This window comes from Notothenia rossii (genome assembly GCF_949606895.1).
Source record: "Notothenia rossii genome assembly, chromosome: 5".
In the NCBI taxonomy this organism is placed as follows: Eukaryota; Metazoa; Chordata; class Actinopteri; order Perciformes; family Nototheniidae; genus Notothenia; species Notothenia rossii.
In genome coordinates, this window is record NC_136903.1 from 76,322,836 (window position 1) to 76,341,881 (window position 19,046).

Genomic DNA, 19,046 nt, shown 5'->3' on the forward strand with positions numbered 1-19,046 from the left:
GAAATGGTTATATATATATTTATACATTTAATCTTAATTAGTTATTCATATGTATTTAATGTCAGTAACAGTTCTAAAGAATGAACTTTTTCCTGAACAAAACACAAAGCATGACAACTGCTTTGATATTCAGGAGCCATGATTATTCAACTTTGTTAACATGCAATAGACATTATAAAACGTGTGATATTAATTTTCACTGAAATACAATTGTAATGTTACTGTTACAACATGATCATTTTATTCATATTATAAAATGATTCTTCAAGGTCATATTAAGTATTAAACCCACATGATGATCCACAGTGGGAGCTGTTTGTGTGCACCTCCTGCTGCTTCTTCCCACCCCTTCAAAATCCTTCCTATTTCTCCACCCACAAAAACTTTGCTGGCTGTTTCCATAACACATTTGGGTCTGAAAAACTTCAGATCACACTGCATCAGAGTCGAGATCGCCCAGGTCGGTTTGAAGTCTGACGTCCCAATTCAGAAGCCACATCTTGGACTCATCTCAGGTACTAACATCCATCGTATTCTCTCCTTAATGATTGTTGGTAGCACTATTTGGTGTCTTGATTTAAGTCACATCTTTGCATTTTTATCAAGAAAGGTTGTGAACCAACCACTATTTTTCTTTTATATCTTCTAGGATGCAAATCAAGAGAATCAGGATGCTGTTTGGCTTCTGTGTATTGTCTGTTGGGTTTTTCCTGGACATGGGAGTGTGCACTGCAGGTAAGGAACTTTATTTATTTTTTACCACTGGTTTTACTTAGGCAGAAATAATTATGATACACCAAATCAAAAGATTTAACACGGCTTGTAAGATAAAACATATACGTTTTTAACCTTGAACCATGTTGAAAGTGACTAAAAGGGCTTTTGGTTATACAAGTTGGCTGGATTGACAACATTAGAAAACGTAGTGACAACATTAGAAAACTTAGGTTTGTCCCTTTTCACCAATATTTCAAAGTTTGACCCGGTCACTACATTTGTTATTCAGTGTGGTGACAGCTTTCTTTTTACCCTCTGCCAAATTCCTCATGTTTTCACTGCTGGATTTGGTAGAAATTTCTCAGGCTTGAGGAGACATAAATACATAAACAGCCAGCTTGGATCAATATCAAAGTGTAGCAACACATCCTGTCCAACTCTTCTTGAAAAACAGAAAGGGAAGCGAGCCAGTTGTCACTCTCACAAAAAACGGTAATAAATTAACTCTATGGAGCAAACAAAGGCCTTGTGTTTCTGAGTGGCCAAAAAGTCTTGAAGAGCTTGTATACGTGTCATCTTTTGAAAAGGAGGATCTGATGGTTGTCAGGATCACCCTGTGGCGATGGATCCCCGAGGCCTTGGCCTGAATCGAGGGCTTTTGATACTCTTTGACTTCCCTCCCATCTCACAGTGCCATGGCATTGAGAATCCTTGAATTAAAACAATGCCCTAAACAGATTGTGGTGTTCGAACCGTTTTCAAAAGAGGAGAGAGGCCAGATCTCTAGGATACCGGAAAACAGTTGTGACAAGAAGGTCAAAACATGGTCACCCAATGTTAATTTCAGACATCTCTGCATGTTACAGTCAAGTCTAAAGATGGCCAATGCACAAAAGAGACCTCTGATCTTTCCATATTTAGCTGTGATCAACCTTTCCAGTTAACAATATGTATCTACAGTATTTATTCCAATGGTTCCCATGCTTTCTCACATATGACCCCCTTAAATTGGAACAGCATGTAATTGTGACCCCATCAAAGTTTGAAATTCAATCAAAGGGTCACTTTTTTCCATCTTGATTTAAAGGATGCCTGAAGAGGTAAATACTTTTTTCTTTCTTATCCCTTTACTCATCTTGTGACTCCTCAGATTTCTCTTAGGACCCCTATATTGAGAACCAATGGGTTTATTCCCCCACATATCTTGTCTCATTTCCAAGCTTTCATAGAAAAGATTAACATGCTTATGTGTAAGAGTTTTTGTACTGACATGTTTCTTACTTTTCACCCTCGACACCAGTGCAATCAGAGCTGAGAATTACAACCATAAAGGTATTTTTATTTTAACCTCCATTAAATGTAAACTATTTAAGATGCAACACGTCACTGATTGTCTTTCGATTTATTTATTTTTATAGCAAGAACCATATGCAGTGTCCAAAGGCTCAGAACTGGAAGGCTTTTGCATGGACCTGCTCTCTGAAGTAGCCAAGAAACTGGGCCTCAAGTACAAGGTACAACTGGTGAAGGATTCTGCATACGGCAGACAGGATGAGAGCGGGAACTGGAATGGGATGATTGGAGAGGTGGTGAGAGGGGTGAGTGCATCAACACTGACATTTGGAAAGGTCAAAGGGCAGCCGTCCTCTCTGCTGGATTTAGAATGACCCCAGCTGGTGTCTGTGACTCACAACGGATACATTCAAAATCAGTGAATTTGCGAACTTTATCAGCAGGGTTTGCTGGTGCATTAAAATCTCTTAAGCAGTTTCTATAAATTAACAGTAAGTATTTATGCGTTCTCTACAGGAGGCCGACCTCGCTATTGCTCCGCTGACGCTCACTGCAGCCCGGGAGAAAGCGGTGGGGATGACCAAACCGTTCATGCAGACAGGAATCAGCATCCTTCTGAGGAAGGATATCTCAGAGGGAACGGCCCTCTTTGATTTCCTGTCTCCCTTTACAGCCAAGACCTGGGTCGGCATACTCATCGCCTACCTCGGGACCGCTGCTTGCATCTTTTTAGCTGCCAGGTTAGTGATGCAAGTATAATCTATTGAAACAGTGATATTAATGATTTATAAGTGGATTTGTATTGATGTGATGTCGATTTGAATATCTTGTCTGTGGATATTTTCACATTTCTGCTGGCAGTGGAATTCCTTTGAGTGCGATCGTATTAATAAGTAATATTTTTATTCAAATGCAGACTCAGCCCATGTGAGTGGAGTCAGCCTCAGAGTGAGAAGAACAGATTCAGCCTTCTCCACAGCCTGTGGTACACAGCTGGAGCTCTGACTCTACAAGGTGACAAATTGTATCCCCCCAAATTGAGATGGACAACAATATATGTACTTATTGTTTATGTTCTATAAAATGATATCCCTCCTTGCTTTCAAATGTTTTTGTCAGGTGCTGGCCCTCACCCCAAAGCTCTTTCAGGACGTGTCATCTGCTGCAGCTGGTGGTTATTCACCATCGTCCTCCTGGCATGTTATTTCTCTAACCTCAGCTCCACTAAGACCTCTGAATCCACTCACCTCTCAGTGAAAGGGTTTGAAGATTTGGCCAATCAGGACACAATCGAGTATGGTTGTCTGGGTGGCTCCTCCACCCTTGCCTTCTTCAAGGTAGACTACAGACATTGGATTATTGATGAATCCCCTGTTTCTCTGCTGTTTCTCTTATTCATTTTTTTCATTCATGCAGAATTCAAACAATCCAGTGTACCGCAGAATCTTTGAACACATGGAGAGAACCAAGAGTTTTGTCTCGTCTATGGACGAAGGGGTCTGGCGTGCAAGAGAAGGAAACTTTGCCTTTATTGGAGAGTCTGTTTCTTTGGACTTGGCAGTAGCACGTCACTGTGAGCTGGTCAGAGCTCATGAAGTGGTTGGAATGAGAGGATACAGCATTGCTGCCAGCCTTGGTGAGCTTAAGCATATTATAAAACTAATAGAAAATGACATTTGAAAGAATTAATAATTAAAATTGTATAATTAACAATAAACCTATACATTTCCTCAAGGCTCACCCATCATAAAGAACCTCAGTGTGGCAATCCTACAGCTGAGCGAGGAAGGGGAGCTGGCTTACCTGCGGAGCAAGTGGTGGGCCAGCAGCTGCATCGCAGACAAGGCCAAGTCGTCAGCTGTGCAGCCGCACAGCCTCAAGGGGATGTTTCTGGTTCTTTCCCTGGGCCTGGGGCTGGGAGCACTGCTGGCTGTCCTGGAGCTCACCTCCAAGAGCCGCAGAAGTGCAGCTGAGCAGAGGGTGAGTGCAAGTGCATTCAAATCACATTACTTCCGTTAGGCGAGAAAAAAAACATCCACCAACAAAACTTCCTAACCTTTCAGAAACTAGACCAAACAGCCTTGTTCTTTGCTCAACAGTGTGTACTTAAATGTATCCAAAAGGGGGTTTGAACGGTTTCATAAGCCTGTAGGTCTGTAGCGTTAACTTAACCATTTGAAAACAACACATATGATACAGATACAAGCATTAACCAATTGGTTTTCATATCAGCATATCAACAAGAAAATGCAGACTCTCATTTGTCTGAATAAATCTATCTCATCCAAAAAACAATTGACACTCAATTAAACAACATATTGATGAATTATTTGTTTACCTATTGTCTCTGTTTATTTGTCGATCCTACAGAAATCCTGCTGCACCGTGCTGACTGAAGAACTGACTCTGCGCTTGAGGACAAGTAATGCGAACAAACCCCAAGAAAATGTTGTCATAGATAAAGAAAAAGCATAGTTTTATTCTTAGGAAATCTGACAATAGTTATTTTTAGCTTTGATAGCTGAGCATTTTCTTAAATATTTGACAGAAGTGTTAACTTAAATGTAGGTCTTGAACTCCCTTGCTTGAATATACATCAGATTCATCAGAAAAAAAAGTATATTTTACATCTGCATATAAAATAACAGGACTCACATTTTAATAAAATAAGCAATTTATTGATTTTAAAATAGTACTACTAACATTTCAATAAAAAAGCAGACAGATTTTATATGATAAAAACAATCAGTGATCAGTGTTACAAATAAGACTAACAAATATTGCTAGTGTGATTAGTTTACTGTTACTTTTATATGAGTGCTTTATGCTGTTTTGTACAGTTGGCAATGGCGTCAGATGATTCAACAATGTATTTAAAAAAACTATTTGATGCATACAAACTGTGTTAATTGTAAACATTACAGCGGGCCTATAACAATAAAAAAATATATCTAATTGTGTACATTTCGTGGTATTCTCATACTGATCTATAAAGAAAATCTCAATTATTTCTTCGAATAACCGTTTGTGGTTGTATTGTTACTCTCTTCATTGTCTTCTGAAGGACCAGTCAAATCTCAGCTTGTTCTAACGTAAAGGGGAAAAAAAACAGGAAAAAAGAAATGCATGATTAATACAGTCAACCAAATTTGTATCTGCAATTCTTTTGATTGACTTACTATGACCATAGCGTGTATATATAGACTATGACACATCATTTCTGACTCACCATTTAGAAAAATTGGGGATTTACAGCCAATCTCCCTCATCTTCTGGTCAAAAAGGGCCTTCATCTGCCTCTGCAGGGTGCCTTCACGTGACTCTGCCCCAGCTGGCACACAGGACGGAAGAAACTCCAGGCTGTCTGTGCTACCGCCACTGCCGCTGGATGTGCTGTCAGACAGGAGGAGGCCGTTGGGGATCGGCCTCACCTGGTTGCTGTAGCTGCTGTAGTTTTGTGCTCCTTGGGTCTGCCAGGGGACAGCAGGCCTGCGGTTTACCATAGGTGTCTGAGGAGATGCAGTTGATTTTCGAGGGCAACTGCGTGAGCGGGCCTTTGTTCGTATTGGTGTAAACTGTCCAGGTGTGGCTGGAGCCTCTAAGGTCCGTCTCATCCTGGCAGGGGACAGTGGAGCGATGAGATGAGAGGATTTTTCTTCGGGCTGAAGCAGATGCTGTCGCATGTGTCTAGGCAGAGGCTGAGGCCGAGGCAGAGAGAGTGTATCAGGCTGACTTTGAGTGTCTGTTGGTTGCTCAGGTTTAATAGCAATGAACTTGTCTGGGTGTGGTCCTGTTGGTAATTCCTCAAACTGTTCAGGATGCTTTGGCTCAAGCCTCTGAACTGTCTCCTGCTCAGCACAGTGTGACTCTGGCGGTTCAGCAAGTTCATTCTCCCACTCTTCTTGAATTGAGTTTTGGCCGTCAGGAACCTCGCAGGAAGCCTGGGGTGAGGTCTCAAGTTCAAAGCTGTCCTCTTTTGCACAGGGAGCAGCCCCCGTGTGGTAGGAGTCAGTGGAGGACATCCGGCTGAAGATTCCCCTCCGTGTCCCCGATGGTTCATGAATTTTAACTCGGTGCGCCCGCCTCAATGGCTCACTCATGGCCCCTTTTAGGATTGCAGTCTTGGCTGTTGGGCCTTGTAACAGAGGAAATATTTCTCCATTCCTGCTGTCCTGGGAAATGGTATCCAGATCCTTGCGGAAGAACAGACCACGTCCTTCTTCTGAGGACTGGACAGAGGAGTCTAGAGAAGGCTGCTTTTGAGGACCCTTCATATGCTTCTGAGCTGCTTTTTGGATGTGTTTTCTGGCCGCATGCACCGCATTTCCGGGTTTCATCTGTGTCATAAAGGACACCAAAAGTTTAAAGACAGAGTTTTCAGATAAAGATGAAATTTGATTTGACTTAATTAAGATAACCTTACCTTTAATGACATGTCATTGACAGCGACATGAACAAAGATGGATGACTCCGCCATCCCCTCCAGGTACACATGCCGATAACCTGCAGATTTTACATTACATTTTTTACGTTAAGTCACATTTATTTTATTTTATTGGAATGGTTAATTTACTTGATTGCAGCGTGGTATTGTTTGTCGCATCGCAAAAGTCTGCATATCAGATATACCATCAAGTAACCTACCTGGCATCAAGCTTCTGAGAGCAACAGTTCTCTGCCCGATGAATTCTCGTCCAAGAGGATTATGATCCCACACATGGAAACGCACCAGAGCGATCTGCGGCATTTTGACGTTATAGACAAGGGTCTCCTCCCACATTGGATTGAAACCTGAATGACAGTTAAACAGTTGTCACACAAATAGAAAAACTGTTGGGACCATGGTTGTTTATGAAATAATGAGATAAGACTTACCATTATCATCCACCACCTTGGTCTGCTGCTTGGAACAATCCACATTTATACCAACTATCTCAACCTCAACAAAGGGATCAATAATCTGCAAGAGGAGAAACATGAGTAAAAGAGCATTTTAGTGATGAGAAATATATTTTTTAATGGTTTGTTCAATTGTCTTAATAGATATTCTTAAGAGCAGCATGTTCACCTCTCCTCTGTCCCCAAACATGGAGTCTTTGGGTTTAGGAATCTGCTGTCCGCTGATGATCTTCAGCACTAACTGAATCTTTCTGGTTCCTTGTAGGGGACTCTCTAACATGGGGTTAAAGGCACCTGAGAACATTTTAAAAAACTCAATTAACTACCCCACAAAGACAGTTGTCTTTCCCTTTAGGCAATCTGTATATGCACATACCTTTACACATGACCTTTGGCCTTAGAATATATCCACAGTTCCCATTGCTTGAGAACTTGGCTCGGTTCAGATCAAGCATCCGGCCCTCTGTTTGATAATTCAGTGCAACTAAAATAAAATACATGAAAACAAATGAAAAACTGCTGCAGGACTTAATACAACCTCTCACTGTAACTTTAAAGTAGGCATCATTGCAGTCTCTGTGACCGTCTCACCCATATGGCATCCTGCGTTCCAGTACAGTTGTGGGTTGAAGTTGCTTGAGTCCACTCTGTAGTTGGACGGGTAGACTCTTATAAGTTGGCGTTGGTTGAAGCGGACCAACTCGGCTGCTTTCAGCTGTAAGATCTGGTTCATAACAGTCTCGTTGAGGGATGATACCTGCCAACTGTTTTCAAATGCTAGCAGATAGAATAAACACAACATCAAACATTCATTGCGTGAATATTTTATTGACTGTAAGATTTGTATGTATGTTTTGATGTTCACATTTTTTAAGACCCTTCACCTTGTGTTTCTATGTCATGCACACGGACCGATTTTGTGTACTTGACCAGGTCAGACAGATGTCGGGACAACCTCATTGTCTTCCTCTTTCTGAAAGTAGAGATATAGACATACAGTAAGTGTAACTCACAATACTAAGAAAAGGAAATGACTAAAAGTACTTAATTCTATGACCAGTCTTACTTGGGATGGTAAACTATTTGTGCCTTCTCCTTGATGTGGTCTGACTCGCCACCATGTATTGTCTTGTTTTTCACTCGAAACCTTTTTTTCCTCTGAAAAAATAAACTTTATTTGCAGTATCTGTAGTAGCTGGGAAATTGTAGAATGAGCCATTTAAAAAAACGTTTAGAGAATAAGCAAGCGGCTGACCTTTCGTTTGAAGCTCGCTATGATCGATTTGTCAAATCGTCTTTTCTTTTTTCTTTGATTGGTAGGGTTAACGATACTACCGTCCTAAAACAGTCAAACATAATACATTATTTCACAAATCAATCCATCAATCAATCAATCAGTCTGTCTGTCTGTCTGTCTGTCTGTCTGTCTGTCTGTCTGTCTGTCTGTCTGTCTGTCTGTCTGTCTGTCTGTCTGTCTGTCTGTCTGTCTGTCTGTCTGTCTGTCTGTCTGTCTGTCTGTCTGTCTGTCTATCCATCTGTCTATCCATCTGTCTATCCATCTGTCCGTCTGTCTATCTGTCTGTCATCCATCCATCCATCAATCCATCTTTGCCTGTGAATTATCATCATCATCGCCATCTTCTTCCTCCTCCTCTTCATCATCACCAGTGTCTTCATCCGACACATCGCCCTCCTCTGCACTAGGATCTAGGTTTGCTGGCAGCTTTTTACCCTGGAAAACATAAATGAATGAATTAATATTACCAGTCAGTTTTGTTGGTGTGCTTTGTTTAATACTCCTGAGCAGTATTTGGCTGCAGATGTTGCAAAAACAACTTACCTTGACCAAAACCTTCCCTTTAAGAATCTCAGGGGAAGGCAGCCTCTTGCATTCATGAACATTGACACCGGACAGATCCAGTTTGTCCTGCAGCACCTCCTTCAGATACTCAGCCATCTTTTTTTGCTGAGGCACAGTGCAGTGATTCTCTATGGACAAGATCACTGGGTACCTGGAGGGGCGAGGTGATGACACCTGAACCAACATGAAAAATGCTGTTTATTGTGAAAGATAGCAAAAATCAGTACCCCACTTACGGTGATTTTGTGAAGGCATATTTGTTAATTGTCTCAATGACTTCTTTAAATGGAATCTTGGATGTCAAAGTGTAGCCGTGATGAATAATGGGCTCCCCGTCAGGCCCGTCCCAGCAGTCCACTGCAAAGGGAGAAATAAATAAGAGAAGAAGAAATAATGAAGGATGAGTGAGTCACATTGTCTGTAATGTCCTAAAATAACAGCTAAGAGAGCTGCAGTTCTGTTTTTAGGCTCTTACCCTCCACACAGCGACAGCCTGCCTGCAGAACATAGGCGTACATTTCCACTCGAGACTGAGAGAGCAGCTGGTCTCCTGTCAGGTAAGTGTTGTGTGAAGTGGCAATGAAGTAGTTGGTCAGCGGCTGCGTCATGTCCTGGTTCACCTGATTGTGCTCAGGGTTGAAGATATCACCTGCCGGACTCCTCATGAAGTTAGTAAAACCTAAAGGAAGGGAGATTCAGTGCAGGTGTATTATTTGTTTGTTCATTGCATGTCAGGTTTAATTGACAAATGTGAAATTACTGATGCATTGTTATATAGTTGTAATAAACAATTTCCCCATACCATCAATACCCAGCACTGTTCGTTGCAAGTTCTCAGGACATGGCTCAAATTGGGTTACTATGTCGGCTAGATACTCTTTGGGCAAACCTCGCATCTGCAAATAAAACATCAGCAAATGTTATTTTTGGCTTACCTCATCTGACATTTTACACGTATGTTAAATACATGTTTTGTGAAGTAGGAAATGTTCTATAATAGTTCATTTGAGTTATTATGTATCAATCCTTACAAATAATATTTGTTTTGCCATGTTTAGCTTTTAATATATTATTTTGGAATCAAACATTTGTATCCAACAATGAACACTACAATACGGAATGTAACTTCACACCAAAAATACATTGAATGGCTTTAGAGGAAAACCATGAATGTGTAACTGTCAAGTAGAGTTGAACAACTTTACATGATAACACAAATGTTGTTGGTATACCTTCTGTTCGTTTTCCAGAAAGCGTGCAAGGTCGTGAAGATCCAGGACTTCTTTCTGATTGCTGTAGGAGATCATTATCAGGTAGAGGTCTCTGCGAGTGGAAATCATCTTGTAAAACGCACAGAATTCTTCAAAGCCCAGAGAGCCCTGGTTCTCGTCTGTGTCTGCTTCCTACAGATAACGACAAAAAGTATTTTATGAGCAAGAAATAACTCACATTTTGTGATTTCAGATAACAACCCTGCCAAAGAAAACATGTACCACTGTAGACCCATCTGAAGGATATATGTATCTCTCTCCCCATCAAACATGATGGAGCTCTTTCACAGAGATTATCATCATTATCAGGAGGAGAGGACAGAGAGCTACTGAACTAAAGCAATACTGCAGTGAAACTAAAGCCATCTGTTCAGCGGAGGCCATATGGCTTTCCTGTGGAAGTCTCTTGCAATTTCATGCCAAAATACTGTAATTACATATTTGTTTGCTGGTTTTATCACCATCCTTGTATCTTACATCGACTATAAAATCATGTGAAGATCACAAAAGAATACGCTTCTTAGGGAAACATCAAAAACCTTCTACCACTTTACTTTCCGGTTTTACTTTCTGTAGCCAGTTTGTACATTCCGAAAGTGTGTCTGTCTGCCCATAAAAAGAGTACATAAAAAAATAATTGCTTTACGGTCCTGTCTTGCAGATGCTGTCTGGGTTTAAGTTATGTTTGAAAGCATTTTCTGTTGGATGTCATTTATTTGCCATCCAAAAACCTATTTTTTTATTTTATACTTTGGTCCAGACTGAAATATCTAAACAGGTATCAGATGGATTTACACTACATTATGTACAGACATCTATAGTATCTGTAGTCTGTAGTAGTCATCTGTAGTGTAGCCATGTAGCCACAATTGAAAAAAGCTATATTTCCAGTTATGCAATATGCATTCTGAAGACATAAAAGTAGGCTACAGAGGTCGCTTTGACTTTGGGTCATGCTCAGTAGATATACAGTATGTAAGTTTGCATAATCAACCTTTGTCTTACTTGAAACATCTGCCTGACTTTCTCCTTGGGTAAATTCACATTGAGTTTGTGGAGCAGCTGGTGAACCTCTCCAATGCTCAAGGTGCCATCTCCGTTTTTGTCAGCCTCAGAGAAAGTCTGCTGTAACCATGTGAGGATGCACTTAAGGAGAATATAACAAAGCCATGATCTGTTCAGTTTATGTCTGCTGTTCTTCTACAAGTGGCTGTGTTTACCTCTATGGTAGTCTAGACAAGTAGTGATGTATTTGTAATAATTAATCATTTAAAAACTAAACATGTGCATGAGAAACTGGAAAAAGGATATTGATCACGGGTGCGTTGCCTCCTCGTAAAACTGTCCTCATCACTGATGCCAGCCATGAGGTATTTGAGCCCGGTGATCCAGGTGCGGGTCTCCTCTGCGTTGTTGGAGACCAAGTCCAGGGACTTCACTCGCTCCCCGTAGTAAATACTAAAGCAGTAGTTTGGGTCGAAACGATTGTCTGCGTACCGCCTGAACATCTCTGACTTTTTCCCCTCACATACTTCATGGATGGAATCGATAGTTACTGAAACAGACGATAAAATAAATGTCTTGGGTGTCAATCAACTAAACATCAACATCTCCGAGCTTCCTGGTAGAACTACAAGAAACTGTTTGCTAAGAACATCATCATATAACCAAAGAAAAACATAGGCGAAATATGCTAAAACAGAAGTTTAGAGAAGAACATATGTTTTCATGCCATGTGATACACTTTCAATAATTGTATCTGTAGGTCTAAATCCAAACACAGAACCCACTCAAGACAGCCAGCTGTAGGCCTACTGTATATGTTCAGCCCCGCCAAAATAAATATTGAAACTCAGTTTGTTCACGACTCACTTTTAGCCTTGTCATGTTTCCTGGAGGGCCTCCACCGGATGCAGGACTTGTGTTCGTCTAGGTAAAAGAATCGCACAAGTCCTTTCTTCTTCCCCTTCATTTTGGTCATCTGAGTGCCGATCTGCATAGTGCACATACACCTCTCCACTACAAGGACGCACATGGAGACACATTATGTATCGTCTATTAGTTGAGCTTGACTGAAATCCACACGGATCACCACGTTCAATCAGTAATACTATGAGAAAATATATTATTTAAACATTTTGCTGAGATAATTATTTTTGATTGTTTGCACGGAGGCTTCATAACAAACAAGGTAGCAGTGGAGACAAGCAGAGGTTTACCATCAAGCACTTGTTTATGAGATTATAGGCTGCGTCATACAGGGATTTAAGTAGCTGTATGTGTTCATGATAAAAGGGAAAATAAGGGAAAAGATCCACCACCGTAAAATTATCTTTGCCAAAAAAACAAATCTATGAAGGCCCTCACTGTGAATCAAAGTATGTTATACTAACTACAGCTGATATTTCTTGGAACTTTTTAATGCTAGGGGTACAAAGTGCATCTACTGAAATAACATCTCAGATCAAGCAATTAATTATCTTGTAATGCTCAGGCCAATGGGAAAGTGGGGTGTTTTTTTTGTGTGCTGAGAGCAGGTAACCTTTGTTTGTAATCTGAAGCTCAGATACATGTGACGCAAACTGGTACTTCAGTTAGGCTAATCCCAAAGGATTGTCTACCGTCCATATGCTCACAGGCTTCCCTGGCCTACTCTGTTATGTTGAGACATGCACTCATTTAAAGGAAAATTGTATTAAAATATCAGGGTTAAAGTTCAAAATGTTTAAAATATCATATATTGTGTGAACAAAATATTTTAAAATGCTACTTAACAACCTTTTCTGCAGTACTTTTGCGTTTGAAGATCAATATTCATGATGAGTAATTTGCCAGTCTTACCCATCTGACCCAGTCTCCATGTTGGCTGTGCCACCACACTGCCACCAATCCAGAAAAACTCCTCTGCCAATCTGGAGATGGACGCTTTCTGCCAGAGTTTCGAAGAGGTCATTATAGACGGGTTGGATGAGTTCAAGGCAATCGAGGCCTTTCTTGCCTGATAAGAGGAGCCCTTACTAAGCGAGGGGGACATAACTCCTGATGTCAGAGACCCCAAAGACTGAAAGGTGCTCTTCTTGGGTGACAGAGGCGAGCGTGGTGGGGTGCCACTCGGCCCTGGAGACAGAGGAGCCATCGCTGGGGTGCTGTTCATCCCTGAGCTGTACATTTCAGTCCAACTCTCCTGTCCCATTAACTCACCTCACTCTGCTGGACTCCTCAGGGAAGTTTGTTTATAGCACAGCTTCTCTCACGCAGCATATCCATGTCTTCCTGTTTAAATCTTCCCATATGGGACCAGGGAACAATATTCCCACCCTGAAGGTTCATTCCTCGTCATGAAATGACCATTGATCCGGTGTAGCAGCCATATGTTCTTCTGTGTTTATTTTTTGCAGTCAGAGGAGGTTCGCAGAGAAAGAGTGTGCAACATGTGTCAGTGACTAAATCTTCCTCAAGCTGTAATCCTGGAGTAGGCTAAGGCTTGTGCGTTGCTTTCATGCAGGGATTTTCACGCAACCAGTAAGCCTCTGAAGAAAGAGAGTGGGACAGAAAGACTGGTAATATTCATTTAACTACAACAATGGCAGTCCTTATCATTGAATAGTAAATACATTGAATTTGATTTAATAGGTGGTTTTCAGGATATACAAAATAATGATTTAGGGATGATTTTAGCAGTAAATTATCCACCCTTCAATTGTGTGCAATGATCCCCCCTAGAGGAAATGTGTGACATACAATACAATGTATAAAAAGACACACACATCTTTGATTTCAAGCTTTTTGCTGTACAAACTCATCGTGAAAATTGGCAAAATAAATCAGGCAAAAGTATGACATGCTTGCAATTATTTTTTAATGCCGTAATTTCAGGATAACATAAAAGTAGTTTTCTCTTGTGATAACTGATAAAACCGGATTTTACTTAGGGACCATCAATAAATCACCAATTGGAAGATACAAGATCAATGTTATTTTCAATAACTCCATTCTAACCTGCCCATATCAGGGAAAATGACACAATAAATGTGTGATATGTGGCAAGCCTTTTTCTTACTTATGTGCTATTGATTTATTTATAAAGATATTTCAAAAGAAGATCATTTCAGTGTTTTAATAGCTTTCATGACATGTGAAACAGTAACTTCAAATAGTGGTCAGATATTATTATTCACTTGACAAGTAAGACTCAACTCTACTGTATGTATTGCATTTAAGTGATTCCTCTATTTCATACAAACATTGTAAATATTACAAAATGATGCTGTTTCTTTTTTTCTTGGCCAGTTTAGCCTTTATTGAAGAGTGACAGTGTTGAAAGGGAGAGACAGAGGGAAGGACATGCGTAAATGGTGCCAGGTTGGACTTGAACCTGTGTCCTCCGCACGGAAACTGAGTCCCAACACTTGGGCCGCCAGCTGGTGACCCAAATCATGCTGTTTTTTATGGAAAGTATTTTTCTTCAATAGCTTTCATATCATATATATCATATTAGTACGATACATCTCTTTTTATTGTATTTAAGTCTGTCTTATGGTTTTATGAAGATATTCATGAACAAATTCAGGAGTGATCTGGTAAAGAGATGGCTGGGATGTGAGCTAACCATCCTCTGACTTGAGACGGTCTGTGAAACTGAGGAAACAGGCTGGAGTGATTTCTGTCAATTACCCAACCTTAACCTTTCTTAACCCGCTGAATGTCTGTAATACATTTCGGCATTCCAAGTTGCGAGACACAAACATGCACTGTAACAGTTTCCATCGCAGGCACAATAACAAAAACACTTCTCAGAACGATTTAGGATTGATTTAGATTTTAATGGGTATTATACAAGTTTTCCAAAGGAAAAGAAAACATTTAAACAAGAGGCAAGTGAAACCCCACATCCAAACCAAAACTACAACAGCATCAGCTAACAAAATGGATATTGCTATTACACTGTACCCAACAAATACTGAGCGAGGGTATCATAAGTAATGATAAGACATAAAAGTGTTTCTTGTCTAAAATACACGAGAGCACCTATGGATGAAACCGATAGAAAGTGTCGCTTCTGGTCTATCTGTCGAGGGAGCTGGAGGTGCAGATATTTCAAATCCATTTTTCAGTTTTTGGTCTGTAGTGTAATATATACTCTATAATTCATCAAATAATAAAGATCTTTTCAAATAAACAAAATCAAGGGACAAATTATAATAATCTGTTGCTGTGTCAAACCTAGAAAAACTACTGATAGGTTTATGACCTTTGATGGTTTCCTTCTCCTTGTTCAAACCAACAGGTCCATTCATTCTGCTGAATGCCCTGTGATTGCAATGATGCTCAGGGATACAATAACACAATTGCAGTTTTTAAAAATCCAAATATAGTCTCTTTTTGGTTTCAAGTAAGAGCAAAAAATAATATTCATAATCAATTTAAGTCTGGAGCAAGCAAACATACCGACAAATATCTTATTTACAATATCATTGTATTTACATCAGAGGAAACTGAGGGAAAGTGTGTTTGAATTCAAAGTTTCTTAACTCGTGTTTAAAAATGTAACAGGGAGTACAATGCTCAATGCAAGGTTCTTTTATTTAAAAAGTGCAATTCCTTTTCTTAAAGTAAAAAAATATATATCCATATTTTCGTATAATATGTAGAAATGTTGTTCATATAAACAGCATTTGTTGATTTAAGAGCCCTAAAACCAGTGACTAAAAATTAATGCTTTCTGTTGATAGGCAGCAAATTATTATTATAGAATATAAATTATTTTACAATACTCAATAGAAAATCAGAAGTACCGCATGTCAACGAAAACAGACGTCTCTTGAAGGCTTTTTTCTTTCTTTTAGGAGGGCATTTGTTGACCTATCTGCACTAAGGTGGGCAAGAATATTTACTATTTATCACATGGTTTGGTTGCAAAAACTGGAAAACAACGCTCAAACAACAAATAAAGTTGCATTATAATATTAAAAAGTAACACTTCCATAAAATATCTAAGCATAAAACAGTGGTGGACCTGAAGGCAGCCCACGTAACCTCCAATACTTCAGGTTTATAAAATACAAAAGGTAGACAAGCCGGTATACATGCGTACATGTTTGTATATGGATGTTTTTTCTTGCCTGTGGAATAACAGTGCTGCGCAAGCATTATTTCTTAAAAAGTACATCCTCTACACAGTTATAAAAAGCAAGCCGATATTAAAAGTAAATAGTGGTAAACTGGTGTCTCTTGTTTCCAGTGGTCTGCAATGACACCTTTGAGTGTACCAATATTTTGTGGCACCAAGAGTTTCATCATCCACTCAACATGTTTCTTCCCTTCATATTCAAGTAGTGTTATGTGGCTATATTTGCACATCATAGAATAGCTTATACCAAAATAAAATCCTTGGACAGCGTCATGTGTCTCTGACGTCACTGGAGAGATGTGGTCATCACTGAAGAAGTCTTTCTTAATTTCACGCTCTACAACATGCTCAGACATCATGCTACTTTCCAGTTCATTTCATAAAATTCGTATATTGTCATAATAATATTGATTTGTATCATACCATATTATATATGACTGATTTTTCCTCTCCAAAACTTTGCAGTTTGTTGAGTTCTCTTTTCCCTAACAGGAGGTGCAACAAAGTCCTTTACCATGCTCCTTTGTTATTGAGTCTCTTTCTCCAGTTTTGAATGTGCAACTTTAAGATCCGTTGGTGGGTTGTGTGGTCTGTCTGTGTGCGTCTGTGTCTGCGTCCATGGGCTCTGCACGAGGGCTGCTGTCGGCCTGCAGGGCCTGCTGGGTTTGCAGGTCTTTAACAACACTCTCCAGGTTCTGCCGAGCTTCTCTCTCCTGCTGAAGCTCTCGTCTCAGCTGCTCACGGTCAGCTTCTGCCTGCTGGAGCTGCACATGCAACTCTTCGATCTGCACAAAACAACAGATGGCAGTCAGTATACAAATTAAGCAAAGGGATGAAGAAAATCACAAATCAACAGAGTATATAGGTGGTTGTGTTGATTATGTTGCAGGCATCTCACCTGAGTGGAGTACTTGACCCGGAGACGTTCAGCCTCGCAGCCTTTGTCACACACTCGCAGCTGTCTCTCCCTCTCCAGCTCTCTTTTCAGCCGCCCACTAGACTCCTCCGCATCCCTCATCTTCCTCTCCCAATCCACGCGAAGGCGTTCGATCTCCTTTCTTAGGTTTCTCTTGGCTTCGATGGCCTCACGAAGACGGCCTTTCTTTGCCACCCTCACAAACTCCAATTCCTGGTAACAAAGACATCAGAATCATTTCATGTTTACAACACAGAGATGACTCTCATTCCTGCCACATAGTATTTCACAGGAACAGGATGTCATACCTGCTGAAGGCTTCGTTTCGCTTGCAAAGCAACTGCCAGCTTCTCCTCCTGCTTCACCCTTATCTTGATAATCTCCTGCAGGAGTTTTTCCCGGGCCTCTTTGCTATCTGTGCCTCCGTACAGCATCTGTCTCAGGGTGTCCATCTCTGGACAAACCATCTCCGACTGCCAGCCGGGTGCGTCCTGAGGTGGAGGGACGCTCTGAGGGGTCAGAGTCTGAGACACACTGCTGCAGGATGACGGGGGAGCAGCCAGGAAAGAAGTTGGCACTGGACCTAAGAGAAACATAGTTTTACATTAATAAGAAGACCATACCAAGAATATGGTTGTGTTTACTATTTTCACACTTAATTGCAAACTTGATGTGTTAATGTGTTTCAAGTCAACTCAATGTGTGGATACATAACTTTGTATTCATGTATTTTGATTGTAATTTAAAAAAGGTGGAAAGTACTAGCTACTTAGTTATTAGCTAGATCTCAGTTTTAAAACATGGAAAACTAGAATGTTGGTGTTGCAACTTATATTTTCCCTGTATTTCTTCCACTAAACACCAGGGGGCGGAGTTGTACAGGAATCACCCTGACCTCCTGTCCAGTGGAGCTCACTGTGTAAAACCAGTTGTAACTGTAAAACCTGTGTATAATATCAACTGTATACATCTTGTCATTTGTCAAGTTTTCTGTTTCTTCTGACTATTCCAACTCACGGTCATCACAGTTGTCCACATCGATCTCTCCGTCTGTGTCCATGTCCTCCTGTTGGTTGGCAGGACTGGAGGGAGGCGGTTTTACTTCAGGTTGTGCGTCTCCATTATGCATCTCCTGTGGTGGCCTGGAAATGACTGCTGACCCCCTGCTAGGAGTGTGGCTGTCCCTGGGATTGACTGGAGGGGCCAGGGGAGCCGCTGTCAAAGTCTCGTGAGTCTTTGAGTAGGACCTGTGTAGACAATGAGGATCAATATAAAGATTTCCATGATTGTGAGCTTGATATTAACAATTATTGTCTCTTTAAAACTAAAACTACCACAGCTTTCATCAGATGACTCACCTATCCACCTCCTTCTTAGTGGCCGGCTTTTCTTTTTCTGCTGCTTTGGGAGACCAGGGGCGGAAAGCGGAGGGCCTCTGTTTCATTTGGACCTGTTTCAGATCCTGCAACAACAAGCCAAGCAACAAACTTGAATAAACTCACAATAAACTACCACTAGAATATAAAGTAATCTGTGGTGAACACACTCAAAGGCCCCTTTTCATTTAACAAGGCTGAATGTTGAGAGGCCATACATAGGTGATAATGTGATGATTCAAAAAGACAACGGCTTATAAGTCCCCCCTTTGACCTTTGCGGCAAATCCGGTTTTCACACTAGCAATGTGCGCATACAAACCTTGTGTGCAGACTTTGACAGCGATTGTAGCCAGTCGGGTTTCCTGTCTTTGTCAGCTGACGGAGATTGTGATTCGTCAAATTTGGACCTCTTGGCTGGGGCCGGGCTTGGAGACTGGGGAGAGGAAAGAGATTAGACGGTTAATCATCGTGATCCTTACAGAGATAAAGTGCACATATTACATCATGGAGTATAGTGGATATTTCAGGAGCCCACGACTTCTAAAAATGCTACTGTATGACTGTTAATGGCATTATTCATA

General features: G+C 40.7%; 3 protein-coding genes across 3 annotated transcripts in view; 1 reads left to right on the forward strand and 2 right to left on the reverse strand.

The window, feature by feature from the left end:
* Positions 1-360: 360 nt before the first annotated feature.
* Positions 361-4,965, forward strand: grik6 (glutamate receptor, ionotropic, kainate 6). Its single transcript, XM_079684886.1, has 10 exons — positions 361-515; positions 650-735; positions 2,018-2,049; positions 2,136-2,315; positions 2,527-2,750; positions 2,927-3,024; positions 3,130-3,347; positions 3,427-3,646; positions 3,746-3,990; positions 4,381-4,965. The coding sequence occupies exons 2-10, from the start codon at positions 651-653 to the stop codon at positions 4,483-4,485; spliced, it is 1,407 nt and encodes a 468-aa protein (XP_079541012.1). The 5' UTR covers positions 361-515; position 650; the 3' UTR covers positions 4,486-4,965.
* Positions 4,681-13,234, reverse strand: plch2b (phospholipase C, eta 2b; the record flags this gene model as incomplete). Its single annotated transcript, XM_079684880.1, has 21 exons — positions 4,681-5,097; positions 5,240-6,347; positions 6,434-6,513; positions 6,655-6,801; positions 6,886-6,970; positions 7,079-7,203; positions 7,286-7,393; positions 7,501-7,686; positions 7,794-7,882; positions 7,976-8,067; positions 8,165-8,248; positions 8,522-8,641; positions 8,750-8,921; positions 9,007-9,127; positions 9,246-9,449; positions 9,573-9,666; positions 10,003-10,173; positions 11,047-11,166; positions 11,319-11,596; positions 11,914-12,060; positions 12,883-13,234. 21 exons carry the CDS (start codon positions 13,232-13,234, stop codon positions 5,081-5,083), a joined length of 3,900 nt encoding a protein of 1,299 aa, XP_079541006.1. The 3' UTR covers positions 4,681-5,080.
* A 1,609-nt stretch (positions 13,235-14,843) lies between these two features.
* skib (v-ski avian sarcoma viral oncogene homolog b) overlaps positions 14,844-19,046 on the reverse strand; it is a 30,500-nt gene continuing 26,297 nt past the window's right edge. The window contains exons 2-7 of the mRNA XM_079685759.1: positions 18,785-18,898; positions 18,446-18,549; positions 18,105-18,334; positions 17,396-17,670; positions 17,070-17,300; positions 14,844-16,956 (exon numbers count right to left, since the gene is read on the reverse strand). Of these exons, the coding sequence (XP_079541885.1) occupies positions 16,735-16,956; positions 17,070-17,300; positions 17,396-17,670; positions 18,105-18,334; positions 18,446-18,549; positions 18,785-18,898 (1,176 nt within the window). The 3' untranslated portion in view covers positions 14,844-16,734. The remainder of the gene's footprint in view (positions 16,957-17,069; positions 17,301-17,395; positions 17,671-18,104; positions 18,335-18,445; positions 18,550-18,784; positions 18,899-19,046) is intronic.